The 27,996-nt window shown below is 44.7% G+C and overlaps 1 protein-coding gene across 4 annotated transcripts in view; it reads left to right on the top strand.

The window, feature by feature from the left end:
• The window catches only part of CABLES1 (Cdk5 and Abl enzyme substrate 1), a 69,091-nt gene that overhangs the window by 1,704 nt on the left and 39,391 nt on the right, over positions 1–27,996 (top strand). The window contains exon 1 of one of the 4 annotated variants that reach the window (XM_083823941.1): positions 397–27,911. The exons of the other annotated variants lie outside the window; for them this stretch is intronic. Coding sequence (XP_083680067.1) covers positions 27,778–27,911 — 134 coding nt within the window. The 5' untranslated portion in view covers positions 397–27,777. Of the gene's footprint in view, positions 1–396; positions 27,912–27,996 lie in introns of those variants that run through there. 4 annotated transcript variants of the gene reach the window in all.

Here is a 27,996-nt window from a genome sequence, read left to right as displayed (position 1 = left end):
GAGGGTAACTGAGCACAGGTTGCTGCAGAAGAAGCTCATTCACAACCAACTGGCTTGGAGAGATCAGAGGGACTCCAGGAGAGCACCCATGGCCTTGGGAGCTGGTTGTGGCCCACAGGTCTGGGGGCTGCTGTCCTGCTCTGGAACTTGTCGGTGACAGTGCGCTCAGCAGTTCGCTCCTGGTGTCCGACAGCCTGCATTCTCCACAGCCTTCCACTTAGTGAGCTGATTGTCCATTAAGGATTCCCGTGCCATTTTTCTGTATTCCCAAGGATCCTCCTCGTTTTTCTGTGCTTGCACTCTTTGGTCCCGTGCTCGGCCCTGGGAGAGGTGCTCAGATCCCACCTGCATCACTTCTTCCCCCAGCCCATCCTCATCCCATCGTTGCTTTCCCTTGCCCCTCTTTGCTGCTCTCTGAATTCCTCCTTCCACAACCTGCCCGTAACGGCCCTCCCTGAGTGCTCTGCCGCTTGTGGTGTGCGATGTAAGGAAGGAGCTGGGTTTTGTTTTCTTGAGAGTTAGGTTCGGCTGTGGCAAAGACCTTGTGCAACTCCCCAGCGCTCGCTGGTAGCGGGTGCCCGTGAAGGAGAGCTCCCTGTGAAGCCCGCAGCTCCGCTGACGGCCGTGACGCGGCACATGTGCGGTCCAGGGCAGGCTTTGGCTTGGGTTCAATAGATGCGTTTGTGTTTTGGAAAACATATATTCTTAAATATAGAAATGGGACGGACTTGAGGTGGTGGCGTGCGCACAGAGGTTGTACCCGGCCTTCGCTCCGCATCTCGGCGGAAAGGCACTGCTCGGGCTCTGATAGCGAGGCTCGCTCTTCGCCGCACGGAAAGATAAATCATAGGCATGCACGCTGCTGGCGCCAGCCCAAGAACAGGGAGTTCAAGCAGACCTGCTGCCGCTCTCCTAACGGAGACGAAGGAGCCAAATGGCCGGAGCATGGCCTGCCCTTACGGGCGCGATGCGGGTGGGAGGCAGGGACCAGGCACCGGGGACAGACTTCGGCTCACCTGAAGGAGGATGCAGAGCAGAGAGGGAAATCAGAGATTTTGTTAGCTCCCGTGTACCTCTGCTGTCTCTCCTCCCTCCCTTTCGTTCTCCTTGCAGCAGGCTTGAAATTGAGTCTGAGGTGTTGTTTGAAAAGGCTAGTCCTGTGCTTGGACACGTAAGTTATGTGGTAACATGAAACCATTTTCTACTACCATATCAGGCAAGACAGGCTGCATTATGTTGTTGTTTTTATTTAGTTTTCAGAAACCATCGTGAACGTCTAATCAGAGTTTCCTGGCTTGTTTTGTTTTGTTTTGTTTGTGTTAGCAGTTTGTATAATTGTGCACTGGTTTATATTTAACAGGGTTATCATTAATGTGGTTTGGGTTTGTGCTCCCTGTGTATTCACGGGGAGTAAATGATTCAAAAAAGGACGTGGAGCTCCTAGCTGTTCGGAGGCTAGGGTGTAATTACACGTAAATGGGAAAAAACGCTTGTGCAGTAGTTGGCTTGTTGATGCCGAAGGCTCTTGTCTGGTGCTGAAGAAGTTTGTCTCAGTTATGTGGTGAATGGGCGGCTGAGGGCAATACTGGAAACTAGGGCCAGATTGTGCCACGGCTTTCCTTCGTGTCAAATTATAATTCGTTTTAATAGCTTCGTCTGAATTAGCCAGGACTTCTGTGGAACAAGATTTCAGCAACACCAATTTAAAATCATTACAGAGTCTGGAGGTTAGGTAATGATCCCGTCCACGTACTTGTTTTTATGTAAGCCTACAGTTCTTCTTGCTGTAGTTTTCTTTGCAAGAAGCACCGTTGTTTCCATACGTGAAGGTTCCTTTCCTATACACGACTTTTTCCAGTGGCTCAGGTTGTAAGAAATGAGTGTGTAGGGAAACAAATCAGTGATTGGATTTGTAGTTTAAACACCACTTACAGTTGCAGTTGACTGTGTCACAGCAGATGGGAAGGGGAATTCCTCCTGGAGCAGCTGGTTTGGGGAAGGCAATAGAAAGGAATATCTGCTGAGCAATTGCTGGGCGGGGGGATCTAGTCAAAAGGATGTTTAAGCTACCGTGGCTCAAATGGATTTATCTTCAGAATTTATTGACCTACAGAACAAGTCTCATTTCCTGACTAATTCTGAAATTAATGTGTGATTATTAAAGCTCGTAAAGATTCAATTTGTTTCTACCCATTAGAAAGTCTCTGCGCCTTTCACCTTCCATCTCATTCAGTTTTGACAATGCAGAGGGGAGACAATTTCCTCGTTCAGGTCTCCACTCACTGCCACGGCGTTTTGTTGTGTAAGTGCTCAGGCTGTTATTGAAAATATGAAAGCATTTGCCTGTTTTAAATAGCTAGGTTCTGGCCTAATTATTCATCGTCCAGAGAGACGCAGTGGAGGGGGATGCTGGATTTGTAGACTTGCCCAGCCGTTGTGGGGCTCACGAGGTGCAAGCAGTTGTTGGCGCTGCAGGGAGCCCCCAGGATCACCGCACATCCGCAGAAGATGCCTCCGATCTTAACACCTCAGGGACAAAAGAAGAGCCTCTCAGAAACGAGTGTGTTGCGGGCAGAGTCCTGAAAGAGGAGCAGAACAAAAAGCGGAGGGCACTGTCCACCCTTCAGGGTCGTGCCAACGTCGGGAGCTTGCTTGTGAGCTGCTGGAAAAAACGTCGGACCTTTTGTGTGCGATTGAGACTTGGTTATTCACTGAGCCTAAAGCCCTTCAGGCAGCCGGAGTTTTAGAATTAGGTATACAAGAACAGCGTGAAAACAGCAATTTAATGGTCTGAGAAGTGAATGGAAAGTGCACATGCTGAAAGTGCACATGCTGATCTTTTCATAGGTGTGCGACCTTGTGTACCACTAATCATTGCTGCCTCTGAAAACGGGATGCTTTGGTGACTCCTGTCATCGTTTCAGAAACCTGAATGGCCATCCCGTGCCACCCTAAAGAAAAATGTTCAAGAACAGGATTAAGGCTCTATAATAAGGGCTGTTTTGGTGGTGGCACCGGTGTCCTGCTGCTTTTGTCCTTGCCAAAGTGTTTGACACAGTTCCTGGAGGGCAGCCCCCCAGGAGAGGACTTGCTGTCCCCGTGCGCGCAGCTTGCAGGCTTGAAGGACACGGAGCACGTCCTCGTCCTGTGCGCGTCCTGTGGCCCATGCTGAGAGAGGCTGGGTCCTCATGGTCACTTCAGGCACGGCAGGAGCAGTTGAGGACTGCTGGTGGGCTTGGAAGAGTCAGGTCTCTTCCTTCTCTTCCCTCCACACAAAGCCTGCGCGTACTGGAGGCTTGGTTAAATGGCATCCAAGAAGGGTTTGGGGAATTTGCTGGACATCTTGCAGGTCAGAGGAAGCCGTACCGACCAAGTCGTACTGGAAACATAAAGCCCCGTCTGCGTTTTGAGCTGTACACATGCTGAACATGGCCAGCCCTGCATCCACACAGGCTGGCGTCCGCCTCCGGTGATCTCTGCATGCCTCTCCCTGTGGTCAGGGCACAGGTTTCAGCTTCTCTCTGTGGCTTACTTGGAACACCTGTAAACATTGCTGTATTTCGGACATCAGTTGAAGTTGACCAGTGTTTCAGAAGTCACTGTAGTACAGTAATACGAGGACGCACGGACAGATGGACGGCATAGTTACATCAGCCTTGTTTCCTTAAGACTCAGAGCTTTAAACAAAATCCCCCAGAAGTTTGCTCTGGCATATTTCAGGCTTTATTATAATACTTAGCAAGCATCTTTCGCCAATAAGAAAGATAATATTCATCAGGCAAGAAAAAAAAAACCTTTGCTGTCAATTCTGAAGAGGAGCTGGGACAGAACGTAGTGTACACGACTACTAGGGAATTAATTAGACATCTTTATAGGCAGACACATGCTAAGACAGAGCTGCCTGTGCAGAAGTCTCAGAACTTGACAAGTTTTGAAGTGAGACGGCGTTAAAGCCGGATCAATCAGCTGCAAAGCTCCTGTGCAGGCAGGCAGGCTGGCCCTTCTTGTTAAGAGCGAGCTACGCGGCGCTCTGTCACACGGTATTTACAGGCATCCCTATGTGGTGAAAATCAGGAGCATCCATGTGACTCAGCAGCCCTCCAGACCATCACAAAAACATAGTTTGGTGGTAGATAGATGGGATAATGACAGATCATAGCTTGTTGACAGCTTTCGGGTAGGAAGTATGCTTTAATCAGTAATTATTATGACTTCGAGAATTATTCTGGTGAAGGACAGAGCTTAGTTTGGAGCAGTTGAGAACAACTAAAATACAAATATGAGGTTCCAAATATTCTGTCTGAAAGGAAAAAAAAGAAATCTCCAGTAATACTGATTCTATGGCTTCTCAGCTTCAAAGCAGTAAATGCCAGGTGGGCTGGCTGGAGGCTCTGTGGAGAGTTTGATGTGAGGTAAAGACAAGAAGCACGAATGGTGATTCAGAACCAAACACTGATTTATTTATTTTTCCTTACTTCAGCTGTTTGTGGTCTCTCAGACAAGTTCTCTACTACATAAACATAAAGGCTCATCTGCCTAATTTAACCTGAAAATGCAAGAGTTTGGTTTTACTTTTTGGAACTTTTGTACATTGAAACTTCGGTAGACACGACCTTAGCCCATGATAAGTATGGGAAATCAGATTCTGTTTAAGCAATGCAAATATGCCTGCAAAATTCATCACCTCTGGCCACACGATCATACCTCCAAGGCCATAACCAGTCCTTTTGCTCAAACGCTCTGTTCTGCACACAGAATTGCCACTGAGGAGTGCGGGGCTGCCTCGAGATACCGGGCTGAGCGACGCAGCAGGTGCTGTGAGACGCAAAGCTGGCTGCTTTAATAACCCAGCTGAAAAACCTCGTGCCAGTTTGCTGCGAGAAGTGCGATTGCTAGAAATTACGTTATTTGGCATATGGAGAGCCTGTATCTGCTGGCCTACAGTTTGCAAATAACGCACTGAGAAATGTAAGGAATGGTGTTTGATTTCATGAGAGGGGCTTAGCAGAAGTTTTATTTGCTGCAAGAGGAAGGGTAAAGAACTCAGCAGATCGGTTAGGAGAGAAAAAATTCACTGCTGTTTGGAGAAAACATGATGTGCCCGTGGGAGACTTTCAGGAATCTCTGTGGCACATGTCTTCAGGTTTGCTTTTCAGGCTGCAGTATGCAGATGTAGGAGAGTATATATTTAAGGGACTGTGAGGTTCCTTTACAGTGGCTACTGTGTTATATGCATAGCAACTGCCTTCCTGTCATGAATGTTAAATATATTTTCTGTTCTAATGATGTGTTTCAGAGTCAACATTGCTCTTAGCACAGCTACATTTCAAAGTTTTTGCCTAAGGAAGGTTTTCTGTTGTGGAAAGTTTAGAAGTGAATGGAAAGTTAAGCAAAGGCTAGTTTCCTTTCTGTACGGAGTGTTTTTTTCGTTGTTGTTGTTGTTTTGTTTTTTATAGAAGCCTGGGGGAAAAAAAGATTTGCTCCCCACGATTGAAATGTGTTTTTCTCTGCTTGTCTTGGATGGCAAAAGAAGGTATGTGCTTTCCGACCCAGGATCCTGCAAAGCCCAAAGTATGCATTTACATATGTATGAAATTACTTAGGCAGGGTATAAAATTACTCGTGTAAATGAATCTTTGCAAAAAAAGGGATTTTTCTGTATAATATTGATGGGATAAGAAAAAAAAATTGAAATCCAGGTAACTTTATTTTTAATAATTTTTCAGACAACAATGGATTGCATTTTGGTGCTCCATCAAGTAGTCGTATTACCAAGGCAAATATGATTACGGTTTCAAATCTATGTGTTGTCAAGACAAATCAGCCATAGGCGCATCAGTTCATAGGTAAAGGCATTCAAAAGAAGCATAAATTTTCCTCCAAAAGGAAAAAAAAATCCTCTTATTTTGTGTAACAGGAAAAATCTGTAAGGTGACACTGCGCTGACTTCTCTCTACACCACATCATTCAACCGGAACGAGACTTGTGGAACAAACAGGGGGAAACTTTTCTGCTTGCTTTTCTTTTTCTCTGGGCTTCGGTTAGGATGATGAGAGCTGAGAAGTTTGTAGTGCCTGTTGGTTTGTAGCCTGTTAGTGGGTACTGGTATCTTCAGCCATCCGCTTGCTCTCTGGTGTGCGTGGCCTGGCCCGTGACCCTACAGGACACATCTGCACGCACTATTTCGTGTAGCAAAAGAGGTGATGCTGCAGTACGGTGGCAGCCCTAGCACCGCATCGACAAATAGCAAACCATAGGTGCTGTTGCAGTCCTCGAAGTTGAGGTTGTGCCTTCTGCAGCCTGGGGAGGCTGGTCCTCCCTCTGTCCTCTTCCCTCTGTGTTGCATCCTCTCCCTTCCTCTTTCAGGATGGAGAAAGAGCCACTGTAGGTACAGGGTCAGCAAATCCCAGTGAAGAAAGTGGAGAGCAGAGCTTCAACACTCCAAGGACCTAGAGTATGGTCACAGTGCTCAGAAAGGACTGTCGTCACCTGAAGGGATGTCTGGTTTCATCTGAAACATGTAGGGATGGAAAAAGGGGAACCAAGAGATGACTGTCTTGTAAATCCCTTTGCCTCTGGGCCTGCTTGGACCACATCCATGCATACGTATGGAGAGAGCAGATCTCCTTCAGGTCAGGTACACAAACACAGCCCATACCTTGCTTCCTCTTGTTCCTTGTTCACCCTCGTGTACTTGGAACCTATACTTTCCAACCCCCCGTACTCAGCCTGTCTGAAGGATATGGCATATATTAGCTATGGTCTGAAACATGTCTTGAAAACATCTTTTTTTTTTTTTTTCCCTCAATATCCTTATTCCTTGTGTTTTGCTAGTCATAGCCCTCTACAGACAAAAAGTTTTGCTTTCCTGTTGTTCTGCACGTGAGTTAGTACTTGCAGATCCATCAGGAAAAGGGGCTCACTTCCTCCTTTTCCAGCCTAGTTTTCAATCGGCTGCACCCAGGCAAATGTGGGGTGACAGAAGATGTGCCCACATGTCCGTAGGGGACTGTTGAACTTGCATAGCAGGGAGCGAACTCCTCTTTAGGTGACAGAGAGCTACATGAGAAAGAAGGCTCCATTTCGATGCCTGGGACGTAGGCAGAACTGAGCAGCCTTGGTAGTTACAAGCAAACTTCATAGATCTCAACATTGCTCCAAGAGAATGATGTCAGTTCCATAATGAAGCATCGTAAAACACTAGCGTGCTTTTCAGAGAATATGAAGAGAGGAAAAACAGCTTTCTGATGCTGCGGTGCACAGTGCGGTTTAATTGCTTGGGTGGGTGAGTCGAGCAGGTACTGCAGCACGTTATGTAAAAAGGTGTGGAAAGATGGCAGTCTGCTATTAATAGGCTTGGAAGAACATTCTTTAAAATACAAAGGTGTAATTATGCTTTCTAAAACAGAGCTCACATAGCCTCCTGTTTTCAACCCTTTATATGTGTTAGGAATGTTTTTGATTTCTTACTTAAACCAAATCTGGGTTTGATTTTTAAATGGTGGTGTTTACTGTTTTGTAGAATGACATCTTTTAACATAACCTAATATAGAAAAAGACACAGGTAAGAGTTGGTTACTTAAAAACATAGACTTATTTACAGAAGAACAGAAAGTGTCATTGTTAAGTACCTGCGTAGTGACTTTTTTTCTGCAATATATCTGCAAAATCCATATTTTTCCGTGTGTAACTTGCCTCAGGATAAAATGTTTTTTCTATTTTAGAAGCAGCTCCAGGTACTGCAGAACTCAGCCTTACAAGTAACAAAAGTGTCTGCACAGTTATTTTAAGGAACGTACTCCATTGTAAAAGGTTTTGTGCTTCTGTTTGTTTTAAAGAGATTGTTATAAATACTGGTTTCTTGTTTACTCAATATAATCCTTATTGATTTAAGGCTATACAACTCAAAGATAAGTGCTAGGGTGTAACAGGGAGTGTAGTTTGAGCAAATGCATTTAAAAGTAAAAAATACAATTTTTTATTAATTTATCACCACCCTTAAATAGGTACTTTTACGGCTAATGCAGCAGTAGTTTTCATTGCTAGCCTCATGCTTTGTGCTAAGGTTGAATGCATGATGTGAATGGCAACACGTATTTGCTCCCAGCGAGTCTGTGAGCTCACAGCTTTCATCTCCTGCAAGGATGTAGCCTTGTGACAGGAGCAATGGATTTTTATAGTGTGGTACTGTGCTCAGGGCTGTACAAAATCTCGTTGCTGCTGTTCCGTATCACTTACGAACTAACCCCCAGCCCACTCGGTTTTGTGCAGTAGGGCACCTCACAAAGATGGGGCTTGTAACTGGAATTCATTAACTCTGGGAAGGGAGGTGAGGGATGGAAGAGAAGGGGCTGGAAGAGCCCTCATGAAACGTTGTGTGTTTGCAAAGGTTGAGGCATCTGGAAATGAACGGTCTCTGAATTGCTCAGCTACAGGTGAGAACAGGATCAGGCCCGTCCTTTCTATTTTAGGTGCAGAGGTAAGGTTTCCAACCTGTCAAGCAATTGCCTATCTTGAATATTTTACTGGGTAAATGAGCACGTTATCCATGGTTGGTGGTGGTGCGGTCTTCTGTATAACCAGCAGTTGGCTTGCATTTGTTGCAGTGCTGCTTTGTACAAACTGGGAACATTTCAGCATGGTCTTGTTTTGGTTGTTTTTTTGTGTCATCTGCATGTGCTAGAAGAAGCACGGCTTTTGAGAGGCTCTTGACCCTCGCATCCACTTTCCCAAGATAGGGGGATATGGTAATGAAGAACTGGCTTCACTTCTGCAGTGTTTTTTCTGGATTAGATGTCTGTCTTGTATTATTCAGGCTAAAGAGAGCAGAGCAATTCAAGCTGAGATTTTTTTGAAGGAGTCTCTGAACCATGAATTTGAGGAACTCTCTGGGCTCCTCTGAAAAAATCTCACTTTAAAAAGACAGCATGTGCTTTTCCTTTATATTTTTTCACAGATTTTGCTTCCCGCTTTGTCCAGCCCAGCTCCAATCTGTATACTCGTCCTCCCTGTCAATTTTTGGGGGAATGGCTGGTGTCGTAGACGATAGTTGCGATTCTGTTTTTATTGAAGCTAACAGCACACTTCTGGTTAAATCAGTGGGTCAGAGAGCTTGCTCTGTGCTGATGTATCAGCTGAAACGGACAAAATTCTCCTCATAAATCTCGAAATATGTCTTTTGAAGCCATAAAACTACCAGTCTTTTACATCTTAGACCATGGAGGTGTGTGGGCCCTAACGGAAAATTGAGGTGTAGATCGTGCTTTTCTAACAAAGTATGACCGTGATTCTGTGATTGCTCTTCAAATCTTCATTGCTTTTCAAGTTTCCTTCAAGTTTAGAATGAAAACAAAATTGGAGTAAGGATATCTCAAAGGTTTGGTCATGTCTTCAGTCAATGTGCCTGTGTCCTGCTGTGAGGTGACAGTCAGTCCCGCCAGACCGTGCTCCATCTTGTTTGCGTGAGGTGTTCAGACACCCAACACCTTAAAACAAAGCTAAGCAAGAACTGCCAGAGCTACAAATTACTTGAAAGTGGGGCCTCTGTGAGAGGAGTGGGTTTCCTCAACCCAAAAGGCCATGTCTGTGCTGGTGAGCAGCACGGCCCAGCGGGAGCAGAGCGGCAGGGCGAGGATCTTGGTGCTGAGGACAAGATGTCCACCCTACGCACCTTCAGGCCAGCTCCAGCCTGGACCTGGGGACGGGGAGCACCAGCGAGGGGTTCCTGCCAGCTCTCATCTGTCAGGATTATTTTTTAAAATAATAACTAAATCAAAAATTGTAGGGAAAATTTGTCTTTGTGCTAGTTGGAAAAGAGCACTTGGGCATTTGTTTTCTTTTCGCTGGTCAGTTGTGGGCTTTTTGAGCCTTCATTTTGTAATCCAGTAAATTCTGTGAAAACTACTTTTTTGTGTTACAGTTCCTCACACTAACAGGCATCTTTCCTGTCCGTTTATTGGACAAGGTGAAACAGGAAAGCAGAAATTTCAAAATTCAGCATCACATGTTGACAGTTCGTACGTCTGATCAACACAGAGCTCTACTGTCATACCCAACACGCTTTTTCTCTTGTCCTGTGCTGTATTTAGCAGCAAACATGTAGCTTGTGTGAGGAAGTAGTGGTTTCTGCTCTTGAGGTCTGGGGGGAGGTGTTCTTCTTCATTCAAAAAAAAAAAAAGAGGCAAAAAACTTTTATAAAAGCATGGCTATTTTCTGTTTCAGTGGAAATAAGGAGGCAAAATTTTGCCTGTGATTTATGCAAGCAGATGCCCCAGGAGTCGTCGTGGTGGGTCATGTCTGGGGTCTGCGGGCGTCGCTGCCTCTCTCCCCTCCGTTTTAGACACCTTCATTAATGTTCAGGCCCAAGGAGGTGAAGAAAGGGCAGAAGCAAAAGAATAAAAGATGGGTGTGCTTTGGTTTTTGCCGCTGTCCGGGGCTGCCCCCCTTCAGATCGCAGCACTTGAACTTCCTCCTTCGCAGAGGCTTGCAGTGAGGAGGGAAAACGTTACGGGTGGTTGGGCAGTCAGAGAGGCAGCGGCGGAAGTGTATTTTTGGTTTCTTTGCTGGACGGGCTCTTTTTGAGATGTTTCTAGAGGAAAAATAAAGGCATACACATCTCCTGTTTTCCAAACAGCAGCTAACAGGTCATGCCCAGAAGAGGAAATCTTCCAAGTTCTCCCAGTAGCTCTACCAAAGGTAACTGACCGATGTCCTGTTAGCACTTGCATCCCCTGTTCTGCTCAATGACTTTATCTGGTTTCCCTGTGTCGGGATCAAGTAGCTAGACCAGGATTGCTGGAGGAAGACTGGAGCTGTGCTGTGAAAGCTTTAAATGTATTTTACTCCAAATGATGGCTGTATGTTCACATTATATTAAAAGCAAGGATTTTTATCCTACATTAATACCATTAATATTCTCTGTTAGGTACAGGTGATGTTTTTCCAGTTGCTGAAGAGTTTTTCCTGTCTAGAGCTGCAGTGTTTTTACTCCCAAATTTAGTTTTCAAACTTATTTTTTCTTGAAAACCCTCAAAACATAGCATGCTTGTTGTGGCTAGCTACAAATATATTTCAGACGGAGTGCCTGGTAGGAAATAAACAAGGGAAGGAACTGGAAAGGAGAAATACCTCGGTTTAGGGGCTCTGTATGGGTACCCTTTCTGGCTAATATACAGAGAAGTTTTTGTATGCAAACAAGTTCAGAAGGATCCTAAGCATAGTTTGTCTTTATATGTTGTAGTACTGCCATCAGGATACTATTTGCTGTGTATTACTTACCCAGATACGACTTTATATATAAATTTGACAGATTTAAGTAGCCATAAATGTATGCTACAAAAGCGTATGCTTCCTGTTTTCCTTTTTAGAGACGAAAGAGATGCATATTTACAGATAATAAAATGTCATGTTTTTCAAAGGAATATTGATTGTTTAACTGCCCGTTTGATATCCACCTTGGAAGATTAAGTGTTTTCAGTAACAGCTTTGTGGTCTGTACCCTTTACTTGTTTGCTTAATGTCTGGCATGAAATGATGTAACTGGTACCAGTGCAGGTAAGACTTCAGCTCGTGTTTAACCCCTCGCTGGCACCATATTGTAAACGGGAAATTATGTGCGTGCGTAATCCCATTAGGCAATATTGTTGTTCAAAACCCTTTTTTTTCCTCCTTTCAACAAAGCCCCTAGGTCTGCGGTGAAGTGTTTTGTGACACATCTTTGAATGGGCCTTTTGCCCTGCTTTCAGTTCTTTATTGCAATAAGCTTTACCAGGAAACAAGAATCTCTTTCTTCTCTGCCTGTGTTTATTCAGCTTGGGGCTGTGATGCTGAATATGCAGACAGACACAGAAGTCAGATGATCTAAGATGTGTTACAAGGTTAGCCATTTCACATGAAAATCATTTAAATCTATATTGGAATTGTTAAGTCTGCATTTAACGTCTGCAGCATCTAAATGTCTTAATTACTTTTTTCAAAAGATAGATTTTTTTCTGTCTGCTTTCACCCCCAAGTCTGTTCTAAAGTAAATCCTCTCTTGCATTATATTTAGTTACATCTTTTGAAAGAGGTGATTAATTTGAAACAAGTAGTCCTAAATGAGCTTTGTCATTGAAAAATGGCTTTATAAAAATAGAGCCTGATCCTGCAAACACGTGCAGTTCCTTCCAGTCTTACTCTCACAGGTAGCTGGTTGCCTTTGGCTTAGAAAGTGATCGCCTGACAGAGGCTCAAGGAGAGCGAGCAGTTTCGCAGATTCGTTTGAGCAAGAGCCCCATCAGTTGAGGTTTCCGCAGAAGTGCAGCATTGGTCACACGCTATATGCAAGTTCAGTAATCACTGCTGAAATGTGGCAGATGCATGCACATCCCATTCCTCGCTTAGGAAAACAGGGGAGCAAATGACAAATACTCTAAGCAGCAACTTAGCATTTTTTAAAGATTTATAGTATGTTTTTTCATGAGAATTGGAAGCAACATTTCTAAAACCACATAATCCAATAAAGGATCCTCTGTTTCCTTTCCATTGATATTGCAGAGGATCTTACTCCAATATTGTCAACTTCAAAGTCTTGCAATGTATGATTGAGGCTTTTAAAGTTCCTGGACTACCGGGATGAAGGGGAGGTGCTCAGTCTAATCTCCTTGTGTTCTGTCTCCTTGACAAAGTTCCTAACTTTTGGAATCAAAAAAAGCTTTAAAAAGACGCAGCCTGAAAGACCTACATACCAGAAGGCAAAGTTAAGACTCTTTAAAGATTCACAGAAATTCATACATTTTTTATATGTTTTAGCTTTGTATTTGTTGTTTAAATGGATAATACACGGGTCCTTCATGCCTTCCACTTTTGGAGAATCAGCAACAAAGACCGGAGCCAAGACGGTGTGTGCGTACGCACATGCAGAGTTCTTGTGCATGTTTTTTGGTCAGAGGGAGGGCTCCCCGAAAAATGCACAGTACCGCTGTGGAAGCAGTAACAACTGTCCCCACCCATCACCATGCTTCTTTCAGTGTCTGCCTTGGAACTTCTGGTCATGAGAAGATGCTGAAGCGCAGATGGGCTGGGGCAGCGCGGGTCCCTCCGGTACTCCCAGGAGTAGGGCTGCCTGGTGACTGCTGTGCGCTGACATCTCCCTTAGCAGCAGCCAGCATAAAGTAGATGAAAAACCAGAAAACGAGACGGTTCGCCCTGATGGCCAGAAATTAGTTTTTAGGAGAGGGTGTAGAGAAACGCAGGGGGACCCATGCATCCCTGTGACTTTCTAGGAGGGGTCTGTGCGTGGGGACCCCTTTTATCCTCTTCCCTCTGAGATTTCTGATACTGGACTCAGTCGGGAGGAACTTCTGATTTTTTCTTTTATTTTTTTTCTGCAAGGCAGCCGCCTCCTGTTTTGAAAATGCTCTTTGCTTGTGGACGTGACCGGGTGGCACTGTTGCCTGCCCCAACAAAACCAGTTGGCCGCTCTGGGGCGTGCTAAATCCCCGACAGCGTGTTAACCCGTCGTGAGACGGGGTGTCATCCCCTGCCAGGCTGAGGAGTTCAAATCCAGCTGGGAGCTTTCTCAGAGTTACCCGGTTCATATGGATACGGGTTTCGTAATGCTGCTTTACATCAGGTCACATCGGGGAGCGGTGCCTGCAAGCAGCCCGCTGCCAGCTCTTGCCTGAGACTTGTCCCAGCAGCAGCCCGGCTCGGGCTGCGGTGGCTGCAGGGGGGGTGGCTGCCCCTAATCCGCTCTGTGGGGCACGGAGGCAGTCAGGAAGTTTCTGACTGGGATACCTGGGTTTGGCTGACTTCAGGATTTTTTTGGTAACAGAATTACTGGCAGCAGCAGGAGCACGCTGGAAAACAAAAAGCGATACTGCAAAATTGTCAGAGCAGATAACGTTAGGATGGGGCGCAGCTGCATTTTTATTTTTTTTTTTTTTGTCCCCTGTACTTGTGACCCTTATTTTTAAGAATTTTGTTTCAACTGTTGCAGCCTGCAAATTGAAGTAGGGTCGTGTCTCCTGCTGAATATTCATTCCTGCTTCCCGTCTGACATTAGGCAGTGCCATGGTCAGCTCTCCAGCCCACATGGAACTTGGGGGGTTGTTGGCAGGGAGGGGGTTTTGTTACTGAGTTTTCTTTCACCTTGGGGTTTTTTTATATACATACGCCTTGTCAAATCATTTGTCTGTGCAGGAAGACTTTAGAATAAGGGTCTTCCAGGAATCAAGCTAAATATTTAAAAAAAAATCGAGGCTTGATTCTGTGAAAAGCTTAAGGAGCATTTGGTTATTCTCTGGGGTAGTTCACTTGTTATAAATAACAAGCACGGGGAGTGAAAGATGCCTCTACTTTTGAGGACTCTGCAGTCCAGGTGGAAGCTGCTTCTCCAGTTCCCCAGCAGACAGACTGGGGACAGGGTGTGATATTTATTATAGTGAAGAAGGGCAGGGCTTTTTTGGCTGTCTTTTTCCAGGAAAGAGGAAAAGGAAGTAGGTCCTGGTTTTGCTGTATGTGTAGAGGGGAGAACAAGCCTTTTGAAGCAAATAAAAGGTTGGAAAGGAAAAGCAGCAGTTTCCTTCTTCCTCCTGTTTTCCTCTGACTTCCCCGTCTACCCTGTTACGGGTAGGAGCTCAAAGTGCTGCAGAGATTTGTGCTCAAGGCTTTCTCGTTTAATTGACTTTGGGTAGCGAGACGTGAGCCAGGAGTCTGGCTGGGGGATACAGTTTGCCCTCGTAATTTTTCTCACGTTTGCATTAAGTATGCAGCTGGAAGCAGCTTTTGTGAGGACTGCCCTGAAAAGCCAGTCTTTTGGGGTGTTGGCCTTTGTGTTGCCTGAGGAAACTCTTAAATTTATGACCATAAACCAGTGTCTCCTGACTGTTCACATTTGAGAATAGGACAGATTTCTCTGTTTCAGAGAATCAGTGCACTGAGTTGCTGGGAAAATTGCAACCCTTCAGCATGGAAACAGGCAGTTTTGTTGTGTGTGAAATGATGTGTGCCCTGTTTGCCTGCAAATTAAACTTAGTGGGTTGTTCAAACAGATGTCACGTTGGTCTCCTCACTCTTTTCTTAAATGATTGTCGAATATAACTGGGAGAACTGAATCCACAGCAGCTCCTTACAAGAGAGGTCAGAGAGCTCAGGAAATATGCTGTAATGTACTCAATAAATACGTAGTTTTAGTGATGCTTTGGTACAATTCCATATTATTTCTTCTTCTCCTGACTGCTGTATTTTTTCTCCCCAGCACGATCTCCTGCAAATAACTTGGCAGTGCTCATGGGTCATCAGACGGACACAAATCGGTCTCAGCAGAGTCAGAATTTGTGGGTACAGGGAGCTGGAGCCGATGCTGGGGAGGCTCCATGTGCCCTCTGGCACAGCATGGGGCCATGCCGAGCATCCCTTGGGAAAGCAGCCTTGTGTGGAGCAGTGCCTGCATCCCTCTTTCCCCCAGTCCCACCCCTCCGCTAAGGGACCAGGTGTTTTCTGCAGACAGAGTGCCACCCACAGCCCTCACTCATGAAGGGGTTTTGCTTTCAGTGCCACACCACAGACGGGACGAGGGAGACCCTGCCAACTCCAAGTGTTTGGACATTTTTGCAAAATAAACACCTTGACATTCTTTTTTTAGATTTACCTTTTCTGCCCTCTGTTAGCATGCCTGGAGGTCGTGGCAGAAAACCCTTCTGCTCCTCCCGTGGTTGCAGTCTGCAACTGGCTGCTGAAAGAGATTCAGGATCATAAAATTCAGGGGTGGTAGAGGATGGAGAACAGTATGGCCACACTCTGTAAGTCATCTCAAATACCTAGCAGAGCTTCTTTAATAGGAGAGATTTCTTCGCTGCTGTTCTTGTGTTAGTGGGACACAAGCCTAAAAGCAAAAAATTAGATAAGTGAATATTAATGAAATCTGACATTAATTATAGCTAGAGAATGCTGTGGGAGAATTCATTTCATTTTCAGTGGATTTAAATATAACTTTGCTTGTGCAATCCTGTTAAACATTGTTGCCGTATGTCACTAAGAAAGCTCATTATATTTGCTATGGAAAGATTATGACTTTGGGGGGATTAAAGTTTTAGTGGTGGTTGCCATCTTTCTTGTGGCCCTAACAGGAAACTGATAAATGTGACGAAGAGGGAGGAAGCTGTGTGTAAGCCAGATTTTCCATCCGCCTGGAAATGCAACCATTAATTCTGTTGAACCAAACCAGTGGAAACTCTGAATTTTTTTTTTTTTCAGAAAGCAAGGTTCTTCAGAAAGGTGGTGTGTTCAAACAGCGGGAAACATTTCTTTCTGAGGCTTTCATATTGTATATACAGATGACTATATATATGTCTGTGTCGCTCTATATATAAAAAGAAAACAGTTCCAAAGTAAAATGTTGACTTCAGGTAAATCAAAATGTTCTGGTCCCCTCAAAATTTGAGATTTGATGATTTTGCTGAAAATAGCAGCTGAAACGAAAACAGCAATATTTTTATTGTCACTTAGTCACAACCCTGCACCCAAAACTAGCATGGGCCTCTGCTCCCTGCACATTATTGCTGAAGCTGCTTGGCATTTTCAGCCTGAACATTTTGCCCTTCCAGCTATGTTGTGCGTTTTCTTCTTATTATTTTTTGCTATTATGAACCTAAGCCTGTCCCTTTGGCCTGCTCATTTCTGTTAGCAAAAGTCTGAGCTTGGTGTAAGTTAAAAGCAGGTGTGACTTTGCTCACGGCGTTTGGGCAGTGGCGTATAGCTGAGGGGGTTAATGTTCAGACAGTGCTTTGCAATGTATTTTGTTCACACCGTGCAGCACTTACTTCAACAAGTCATTTGCTGACCTCAGTTAAAGTGATGTGTGCAGACTGATAGCTCTAATTGGACACAAGACACCTGGTGTATCAGTGATTAAAAATAAGAAACATAATAAGAAACATTATGACTGGTTAGTGTACAACTGCCTTGAAACCGCTGCATAATGATGGTGCATTTGCCATCAGATTAGGTCACGAAGCAGCTTTACTGCAGCTTGGAAAATTAGGAGCAAAAATAGTCCTGTGATTAAAACTTCAGCTTCTGAAAGCTCTTTAGAGAAGAAAGATGTGCAAATGCAGATGTATGGGAGAAATTAAGCAGTCTGGATATGCACAGTTCTTGAATTTAAAGAATTTAATTGATTAAACCGCTGTGCTAGCTCATTTCTCACAGCCACCCTGTCTCAACAAAATCAAATGAAACACCAGAATGATCTCAGAATAAGTTGCCTAATATATAATCCATAATCGGTCAAAGCATTAACACGGAGAATTTAGTAGTTTCTATGGATATGTGGTTGTTCTGCATGTGCATAGCCTACAGTAGCAGTTGTCTTGGTTTAGATTTATGAATTTCTCCCACGTTTTAAAAATATTCCATACCCTTTATCACACGTTTATCAGCAGTAAAATAATTTCTCTCTGAAGCAATGTTTGCTTTCTGATCAGCCCTTCCATCAGGACTTGGTCTCCTCCACAGCCCTCAGCTGCAGCAGCCAGATTCCATCACGCACAGGGCATCCTGCAAGTCCCTCGTGTGCTGCCAGGCAGTTTTTAAACACCAGAGGAAAATGAGCGTTTGAACTGATAGAGAAAAATAATTAAGTTCTCATTCTGCTGCTGTTATGTTGTTTTCTTTCCGCTGCATCAAGCAGAAAACACCGACTATGTTGCAGCTGTGCTATCGGGTACCTGAAGGCTGAAATCCAGGCAGTATTGTACAGAGGCCTCTTTGCTGCCTGTACCTGTTAGGTACCAGGCTAGCTCCGTTAGCTTGGCCACGTGCAAGGAATTTGCTCGGTCGCGGAGAGGAGCAAGGAGCAGAGAATTACGGGAGAACATTAAACTGAGTAATGAGACAAACAAGCGGTGTGAAATACAACGCGCCCCAGCTCTGAGGCTAGCACGAGCTGTACGCCTGTTCAGAAAATTGCCATGGGCTTGACTGGAAAGCAACAGAAATACTCCTGGCAGCGAACACAGTCCTGGCTAGTCGGGGCAGTTAAATTCCCTTGCCTGTTTATCAGTGTGCTCAAGCTGAAAGGCTGATACAAAGTGCTTCCTGCTCAGCATGATAAATAGAACTTTGCATGATAATTATGTTTACAGCAGGACAGATGTACTAATAACATGTCCCCTAAAGACTTCAAATGAGCTATAAAAGAACCAAATCTCGGCTGAAAATGCTGGCAGCAGTAGTATTAATTGTGTAAGTTACATCTGATAATTGTCTTGTTTCATTTGAATGAGGCAGTCAGCTATTAATGGCTCGTGCTCTGTAGTACCAAAACAGCCGACTGCGCAGAATTTGTCAGGCTGGGTAATATAGTTATATATTAGCAATGCATCCTAATGGACATACCCTAGCGGATAGGGAAGGGAAGAAGTGTTGCAGTTAATTTCTAATGCTGTTTCATCTTCTATATCAAAATACTTGCTTATGCGCCTTCAGGAAGAGAACTTATTTCTGTTATCTACAAATTGTTTGATGTAAGACAATGCCTGCAGTAAAAAAACAGACTGTTTGTGGTTATTGAGGACTGAAGTGAAGAATGACTAATTAGTTGTCTTGTTCCACTTACCTCTTCCACACTGGTGATATGAATGAAAATCTTACCCTTGTTTTTACATATATTAAAGATCCCTGTTCTGCAGATCTATTACAGAGCAAGCGCACATATAGAGATACACATATATATAATATAAATGTGACCTAAAATACTTAGAGTAAGTTATCAAGCCTAATTTTTAGAATAGCAGTAAATGAACTCCAAATCTGTGCTCATACTAGATGTTGTGCCAGAATTACAGTTAAATAAAGATTTTGTAGGTAACTAACCAAATTTAAATCCCTGCTGGTCCAAATTGAATTACTTTTTGTGACATCCTAATTCATTTGCATTCCCAAAGCGTGTTTCGTTTCATCTGTGGTAAGCTGAGCTGCAGATAGTATCCCAGAGGAGTACACTTCTAGCAGTCCTAACCCACATCCTTCCTCTGGCTGATTAATCTGTAAATCCTTCAAAATTTTTCTGCCGTGCTTTTACAGCAGAGCATCCCTGAGTAAAGCATGTGAGCGGAATCCTGAAATGGGCTCCCTTAGCATGAGAAGGGCTCTTTGTGTGTTTCATTAGGCAATACTTTGGGGTTTTTTATGAGGAAACAGGCGGCTGACTTTCTAAAGAGCGCAAGAGGTGGTCGTTGGTTAGCAAAAGAGAGCTGACGGCCTGGAAAAATGCCTGGAGATGCTCTGTAAAAATTGTCCTTGGTTCCTTGTAACCTTTCATCATCTTAATTCATTGCTAATGAGCTGCGAATTCATTGCAATTCATTGCAGAGCTTTAAAATTGCCGCTGAGTCAGATGACAAAGGGCTTTGTTTTATGTTATCAAGAAACCCCCTCAAAATGATTGAGGACTGGGCAGTAGCACAGCCTCTGGAAGAAGCCTTGGCCCCCATGTCGCTGAAGGGTGCCCATGAAACTACAAAGAGCTGGAGAGGAGAAAGGAAAGAGGAGACCAGATGAACAGAAAATCTTTCTCAGCTTCTTGCCGCGTAGGCTTTATCCTTACTCCTGCTCACGGTAGGGAAATGGCTGTGTGATGGATTTGTTCCCAAACTGGGTGGTTTCCAGGCCTGGTGCTTCTGGCTGAGCTTCCCAGGCGTTTGGAGACCGGCACCTCCTGCGGCATGTGGATGCCACCGCTGCCTCGCCTGAGCCTCAGAAGGGGAGGAAGGAGAACCTCTGACAAGCTGCCCCTTTGAAAAATACCCTGACATTTTTGGACTTTTCCCCCCTCCCTCCTGTGGAGGATAGGCACAGGTTGTAAACGCTCACCAGGTAGCTGCCGCTTCACCTTGATGTTAGCAATTTGTGATTGTGAGAGCTGGATAACTCTGATCCTCCGCTCTTCCTGTAAGGTTAGGGCGTGAGCCCGTTCTCAATTAACTATCTCTATCAAAAGACAGGTTGCAACTATATTATTAGTGGGTGCTTTACGTGTTTGTTTGTTTTTTTGAATGTGTCGTGGGTCAGATCAGGTCAGAGGCTCAAGAAACACCTGAGGCGGGTGGGTCACTGTGACATTAGCAATAGCTCTCCCAGCCTCACCTTCATGGCGTAATATGAATGCAACGTATCTTTAGGGTGAGGTGAAGAGAGGCTGAACGTGTGGGGAATCACCCCTGGTTTGGTGGTATGGTGCAGCAATCGGTGTGCTTTGAAGAGATCTGCCTGGCCTTGTGTCTGCAGGTCATCGGTGCCCGAGCTGCTGCCTCTGCTGCTTCGGCTCAGGCCTGGCCGTAGGTGGAGGCAGTGAACACAGTGTTTTGTGGGTGAACCAGCACAGGGGAGCTCGCCGAGCACACAAACATGAAATCTGGGTCTTGTGCCCCTTTCTAATAGTGCCAGTCAGCCCCATTTGAGGTGCTTTTCCTTGCTCTGATAATGTAAAGGATCAGTAGGCCCCGTCTAGCAGAGTGCCCTGCCTCCTGGGCTGGAGGTCTCAGAGCAGCTTCCAACTGCATCTGCCAAGCCAAGGGAAATTTCATCAGGATGTCTGCCAGGTACTGTCTGCTGTGAAAATGGGAGGGGAGGCTTCTGAGCAAAATTCCCGAAATATTTGATGTTAGTACCACCACACTTTAGCAGCGGGTAAATAATACAACTACACGACCAAATGTTACCAGCATTGTGAGGGTCCCCATAATATGTGCTTGCTGGAAGGAAGGAGAAGTGGGGGTTCCTCACAGAGCTCCGATCTCTTAAATTAAGTCACCCCCTTACCATGATTAGTAAGAAAGATGTTCAGTGAGATGTACAGTCATCTTCAGTTTGTAGCTGGTCTTTCACCGTGCAGCTCATAAGAACTAAGTGTTCTGAATAGAGTAAACGGGCTTCCGAAAACATTTTAATTTTTAATACAGGCATGTACCAGGGGAGAGAAACCTCGGGCTGGGAATGTGCCAATTACAGTATGCTACGCTGAGCAGGAGACCTCAGCAGGGGGAGAAGAAAATGATCTAATCTTCTGATTCTGCTTCCGTTCTATCAGCCCAGGAAAATACTGTGCCTAGTCACAGTGGCAGCGACAGAGAAGAGGAGGTGGTTTGCTCTTCCCAGGGCAGCCACACTGGTTGGCTCCAGGCCCTGTCATGACCAAGAAGAGCAGGAGAGAACTGAATTCTCTCTTGCAATCCCCAGGCTCAAGCTTGCAGACCTGTCAAAGCGGTTATACTTAACAATAAGGATCTTCCATTGCCTTCTTAATGGATCCTATTTTATCATTTTTAAAACTGGCCTCTGTTACTGCAGATATGTTTTTAAGTAAATACATGATTTTGTACTGAAATGCCTTTGGCATTAAAACCGACTGCATGGACTAACAGGCAAGAGTACATTAATCCCAGTTGATGTGTTAATATTTAAAATTATGGCACTGATCTGTCTTGCAGTACCTCATGTTACCACAGATATCCAAAAGTATACCCAGTGTTGGATATTGTGTGCAGTTGTGGGCACCACAGTACAAGAAGGACATTAAACTGTTGGAGAGTGTCCAGAGGAGGGCGACGAAGATGGTGAAGGGCCTAGAGGGGAAGACATACGAGGAGCGGTTGAGGGCACTGAGCCTGTTCAGCCTGGAGAAGAGGAGGCTGAGGGGGGACCTCATCGCGGCCTACAACTTCCTTGTGAAGGGGAGTGGAGAGGCAGGTGACCTATTCACTGTAAACACCAGTGATAGGACCCGCGGGAATGGTGTTAAGCTGAGGCGGGGGAGGTTTAGGCTGGACATCAGGAAGAGGTTCTTCACCGAGAGGGTGGTCGCACACTGGAACAGGCTCCCCAGGGACGTAGTCACTGCACCAAGCCTGTCTGAATTTAAGAAGTGATTGGACTGTGCACTTAGTTACATGGTCTAAACTTTGGGCAGACCTGTGTGGTGCCAGGATTGGACTTGATCCTTATGGGTCCCTTCCAACTCGGGATATTCTATGATTCTATGATTCTAATATTGGATGTCTCTAAACTGTATGAATTAATTGGCTTGGGCTTTAGCACGGTACATGGCCAAAGAGAGGAGGGCATGACCAGTGTTTGCTCCTGGGTATGTAATAGGATGGTGAGAAAAGCGCCTGATCCTGAGGGAATTTGTGGCAAATGTACCCAGAACTAAATCCAGAGTATGCAGCAGTAAACACTCCAGTTGTCACCATCTGTGCCAGGGCTCATATCTCATCCATGAAATACCTCAAGTTAGCTTTCACTTGTTCGGTTTGATCATTATGTGCTGCTCACATGGGGAACTTCTGTTTTCTCTGTCAGAAGAATTTTATCCAGGCAGTTCATTATCTCCAAGATGCATTTTTAGAGAGAAGATTTATTAGTCCCTGTTCACATCTTTTCTAAATCTAACGTTAATTTGCAGAATATGTTCTCCCAGATAGCATGCACATCTGGAGGCATGGTTATAATTTAGAACTGTAGGTAATCCAAGATACCATGAATGAAACGAGGGAAAACAAACAGGGAAAGGCAGCAGTCTTAATTGTGTAGTTATGTATGCAGGCGAGAATTAAAGGTGTTTTTCAGATGCGTATATGTGTTTCCACATGTTATGGCATCACTTATCTGTAGCCTTGATTTCCCAGTGCATAGTTACGACATTTGATTGCTCTAAAATACATTATTGGATTTTGGTAATTTGAAAGCTGGTTTTGGAGTGTAGGTTATTCAACTAGTGACCTGAATTTTAGGGTTGATTCATTATTCTCTTAGGAATAGGTATCTTTCAGGTCAGGCTTTTAAGGAGCAGTGTTCCTTGTGGACAGATGTAAATATTCATCATTATACAATGCACAGAGGTCGTCAGGCAGAAATTATACGTGAAGAACCTGTTAGATCTTTGACAAGGTAGATCCTGTCTGTTGATCAGACAAAGACTGGTCTCGGTTTTACTGTAGAAAAAGGACATAAAGATGAAGAATTTGTATGTTCTTTACAGTGCTACAGTATCTGCTCTGGCAAGCACCCTTGTTTTCATAGGACAGACAATTAATCTTGTTGTTTGCTCCTTTGCTAGTTTTGAGTGTCTTTAATTAAGCTGGTGCCTGATGATGTCTTGCCATGATAATATGTGTTAGGTTATGAGGTAATGGCTGTTCTGAAAAATACAGCTGTGGCAGCGTTCTGGCATATTCAACGTAAATCACAGCTCACAAGCCTTCTGAAAGCTATCACGTTGCTGCAGAGTCAGGAAAGTGAAGACAGTGAATCTGTAAATCACTGGTTACATATAATAGGAGATGTAGATTTTAGGCGCTTCAGGAACATCGAGAGATCTGCTGTCTTTAAATGAATCTTAGTGAATTGCAGCTGTAGCTCCTCATTATAGCTTGGGTATAGCTGATAGTAGGAGGACAGGGTGCAGAGGCAGCTGCTACGGAGAGAAGATGGTAGGTTTCAAACAGGATCTGTCTTCAGTGAATTGGGAACCCAGCTGGGGAAGGTAAAAAGAAAAGGGGCCCCAGATTCAACAACACGTGGTGATTGCTCTTCCATTTACTAGACTAAATCCTGGTTTTTTTCCTTCATCAGAGATTTCTTATCACTGCCTAATGTTGAATACATTTCCTCCCAGAATCATGCCTTCTAGCAAGGCTAAAGATTAATATCTTGAGTGGAATTGTGAAAGTTGCTGCAAACAACCATATCTCTCATTTTTCTACACGTGTGCACACACAGTGCAGATGCTTTGTCTATGAACAGTTTGCATTTCAGCAATTCTAACGCAAGTCCCCTGTCTCTTCACAGTGCTGGTACTCCTGATCTTGTATTTCGTATAGACAGATCCAGATGGTGCTTCTGGGACATTGGGACAGAGTCATACTAGAATTTTGTGGTCCCTTTGAAGGAATATGTACGTAGAAATACATTATAATTTGTGAACAAGATGTTACGCTGCATTGACGCACCGTGAAAAGTCAGTAGGATACTTTAGTCTTGTCATATTGCTTTCCTTCATTCTTTCCTCTTTCTTTTTTGTACTCTGCATTTTACACCAGTATAACTATTTGTAAAAAAAAATAATATGTAAAAAGTATTAATCCTACCTTCAGGACAGCAAGGTGGATATTTTCTACACACAGAAGTTATGTGCAGACAGATCAGCAGGCAGCAGTTTGAGTGCTGTGTGTTTCGAAGCTTCTGCCTTGTGTATAGTGAGGACGAGGCTTGGAGAAGGATTTGGATGGCAGTATGGGTAGGATACAAAGCTCAGGGAGGACATCTGGTTTGGGAGGAGTCTGCCACGTTTATGCCATAGCTTTCCCCTCATCCTCTTGTTGTCTGCCCATCTTCCTGCTTATGCCCAAAGGATTGATGCAGACCAGGGAAGCATTTTGGCATGGCATTATTAAGCCAATTATCTTTGGCTTACGATTTGAAAGCCTCTCTCCTCGCAGCATGTATCCTGATAGGAACAGGTTGCTGGGGCTCCTGCTAGCTCAAGGTTTCTGTGCCAGAGACACGCTGCAAAAGGCTGCGGTCTCAAACCAGGTTTACATCATGCCTGGACGTAGGTGACAACTAAATACAGTTCCCTTGGTATATATTCTGTGTGTGTGTGTTTAGACTGGGCTGCTGAATTAACCGAATACCCCATTTTCAGCATACGCCAGATGCTTTTAACTCTCGCTGTGGATAGCCTTGCCAATACACTGAGCAATTTAAAACTTCTAAATGGAGTTTGATGTTTTTTTACAGAGCAAGGCTGTGCTTCGTAATTATGATAGCACATAATTAAGTACTGCTTTATGTCAGTTTGGGTAGCTCCACGAAACTGTTAGTAATTTTTAACAGCCTCAGGGTTTGTTTTTGCTGTGTTTGTCTTCCTGTGCGATGTTGGCAAAAGACTGGAAGAAAATGAGCTGGGATACAGGGATCCCAGTGAAACCTTCAGTCGGAGGGCGAGAGCGACTCATTAGCAGGTCCTTCATCCGGGTTAATAGCGGGTCATGAAGTTAGGGGTTATGAGTGAATGGCGATTCACACGCAGCTGATGTCTCCTATAATACTTCAGAGGAATGCATTAATTGCTGGCCTCCTATAATACTTCAGAGGAATGCATTAATTGCTGGCAGCTCAGCCTGGGGCTGTGGGGCAGTGGCAGGCTGATGGGGAAATTGAATTGGGAAGAGGTGGTTTCTTGCCTTTGCTGCAGTGACAGGGGCAGGAGGTCTTCAAAAGACGCCTGGACATGGTCCCCGGCCAGCAGCTCTGCTTGAGCAGGGTGGGACCAGGTGCCCCCAGAAGGTCCCTTCCAGCCTCGACCCTGCTGCGATTGCCTGAGAACAGCATCTGGACGTGCTCCTTAGCCAGAGCCCAGCGTGGCTTGGAGGATGGCAGCTCCTGGAAGCCTGACCTTAGATCTCGCTGAGGTCTCTCCTCCTTCTCTCCATCCTTTTTGGCACGGGAGGAAGCAATGTGAAGCACGGTGAAGAACAGTCATGAGATGTGCTGTTCCCGTGGAGGTGGGATCAAGACACTGCCCTGCCTGGCTTGACCCCTGTGGGAGCTGCATGTCCAGAGCACGGCTTGCTACCCCCCCAGGGAGCGCTTGCAAAGGATTGCAGTAGGTTGGCTTTTGGGCAGCAGCTTACACGGGCAACTTGCTGAGCAACAACGAACTGCTACAGATCTAGCTCGGGTCCTTCAAGAGCTTTAAGTCACAAATTCTGGATGAATTGCAGTGGGGCTGGCGTTAAGACCCACTTCCTTGGTGCTTTTGTAAAAGTCTTGGGAAAATGCATTCGTCCCAGACGAATTGGAGACGCGTGTCCTGATGGCTGCTTAAGTTCTGCACGCCAGCACTGCCTGCTCTGCCGTCTTCAGCTGTTGTAGGTTTGTAACCTTAACAAGAGCAGGGGGGATGCACACCCACAACTTTCTCAGAAATTAAGCGTACTTAAAATGCAGCTCTTTCTTCCTGGTCTCCTAGCTGCGCTAGAAAGTCATTACACATGGATTTAGTTTTCCTTATCTCTTGGATTATCATCTGCTGTCTTCCTTCCTTCCTGGATGAATTTATCCAGTGTTCTGATTGCAGCTCCATTTTTTTATCACCTCCTGTCTTAAGGGGCTTACGGTTTTGTAGGCTTAATGTTATTGAGCTGAGTATTTTGCTGCAATTGACAATGAAGATAATTTTCCACAGATTGACAGGTTGGTTACAGTGAATCTTTTTGCAGAGTACTTATCTTGGCCATTCGCTCTTTTTGTCGCAGACCTTTATTTCATTTTTTCTTTGTTTTCATTTTCTAATTGAGCCACATATTAATCTGACTTAGGAGAGGAGAAACAGACAACATTTGAGTCTTAAGAAACTTCCACAGGGATTCAGACATCTGGTCAAAGATAAATCCGGTATGCAAACAGGGTCATGAATATCTTAGAAAATAGCCCTTTAAAATACCAATGCATCAAATATTTCTGTAGTCTCTTTCTTTGGCTTTGATTTGGAATTTGATTTTAGCATATTAGTAATTTCTGGGCTCATGTAACAGTTGCACGAGGAACAGGGAGGAAACGGGAGGAAGAAATGTTTTAGATGAATGTTTAAGGGAAGTGGTATTACGTGATTTTTAAAGAAAAAAAAAAGAAACAGCAAGCTGCATGAGACTGCGACCAGCAACGTCCTACAGGTGTTGATCCTGAGAACTGTGAGGAGATCACCTTGCCAGAGCTAAAAATGCCCACCAGGTTTTTTGTGTGCATGAGGGTGAGGGGAGAGAGAGGCTTGGTATGCCTAGAGAGTGGTAATTAGAACTAGGAGTAATTTTTTTGAGGCTTTGTTTGGAGTAGGAGAAATTAACATTTTTACTAAAGCATCTTTTTTTTTGGTGTGTTAACTGGCTAAGATTTTCTCTACCTAAGTTTTAAAACATTCTTTTATTCAAAACTCAGCTGCCTGAAGACTTATCCCAAAGCATGAGTCGTGTATGAGTTGTGTAGGGCTAGTTTGTTTTGGGCTCTTACTTAAGAACAGAAGGATTTTCCCCTGCTTGTTATTGAAATAGGACAATTTTAGTGCGCAGTAGGCATTGACATAGCCTTACATCAAAATGTTGGTGATTTGGGAACAGTTTGGGTTATTTCAGTGCAAGTCTGCATACACCAGCTGCTATATGTAGCAGGTTAATCAGTTTTTGAAAAGTAACCCTTCTAAAAGTTGTACAGACAAGTCCTGACCACTTGCCTGCAGAAAGACGTGATAAAAGAATTTAAACATTAAACACAAGTTTTCTTCATACGTGTGGGGCACAGGGTGTGAGTTAGCTCACAGCGGGTAAGTTCATTAGTTGGCATTCCTGGTGTAAGATCCAGCTGTGGAAGGCTTATCAACGCTGGTATTTAGGTCATCTTAATTAGGCCTCAAAGTAAAGATTTAGAAGCGGAATAATTGCACGTACTTCATTGCTGCTGAGCTTCTTCAGTGACAAGAGGCGAAGTTCCCGGGCAGTATGAAGTGATTTAAGCAGAGGCGCTGCAGATCCTCAGCAGTGCTCCTGTGCCCGTGCCAGGAGCCGAACCGATGAAAACCAACAACTCTGGGGAGAGGTGAAAGATGTGGCGGTGTGCGGCTGGCTTCGATGCTGTGCTGGATAACCCTGCTCTCACTACTGCAGTGTACGTCCTCCTAGGTTTCTGCGTGACCCATACTTCTTCATTTCTGGCATCGAAAGCTGCCCCGGAGTTGATGAAATGAGTGGCATTCATTTCTGCCAGCCAACTAATGCGCCTGCCATGATAACAGATGCAAATGTAGGCAGTGCAGTCTGCAAACCCGTCTCCGCTAAGCGACTGGCGGTGAAGATGAGGATGGGGCATGTCTTTGGGTAAGGGAAGGCTTGGAGGAGAGCTGTGGTGGCTGGGGTGTGCATCTCGTGTTGTTAGGTACCGTGAAGCATCTAACAGCAGATA

This window comes from Anser anser (genome assembly GCF_964211835.1).
Source record: "Anser anser genome assembly, chromosome: 2".
Lineage (NCBI taxonomy): Eukaryota > Metazoa > Chordata > Aves > Anseriformes > Anatidae > Anser > Anser anser.
The sequence above is the reverse complement of the archived record's forward strand: the minus strand, read 5'-3'. Positions and strand labels throughout refer to the sequence as shown.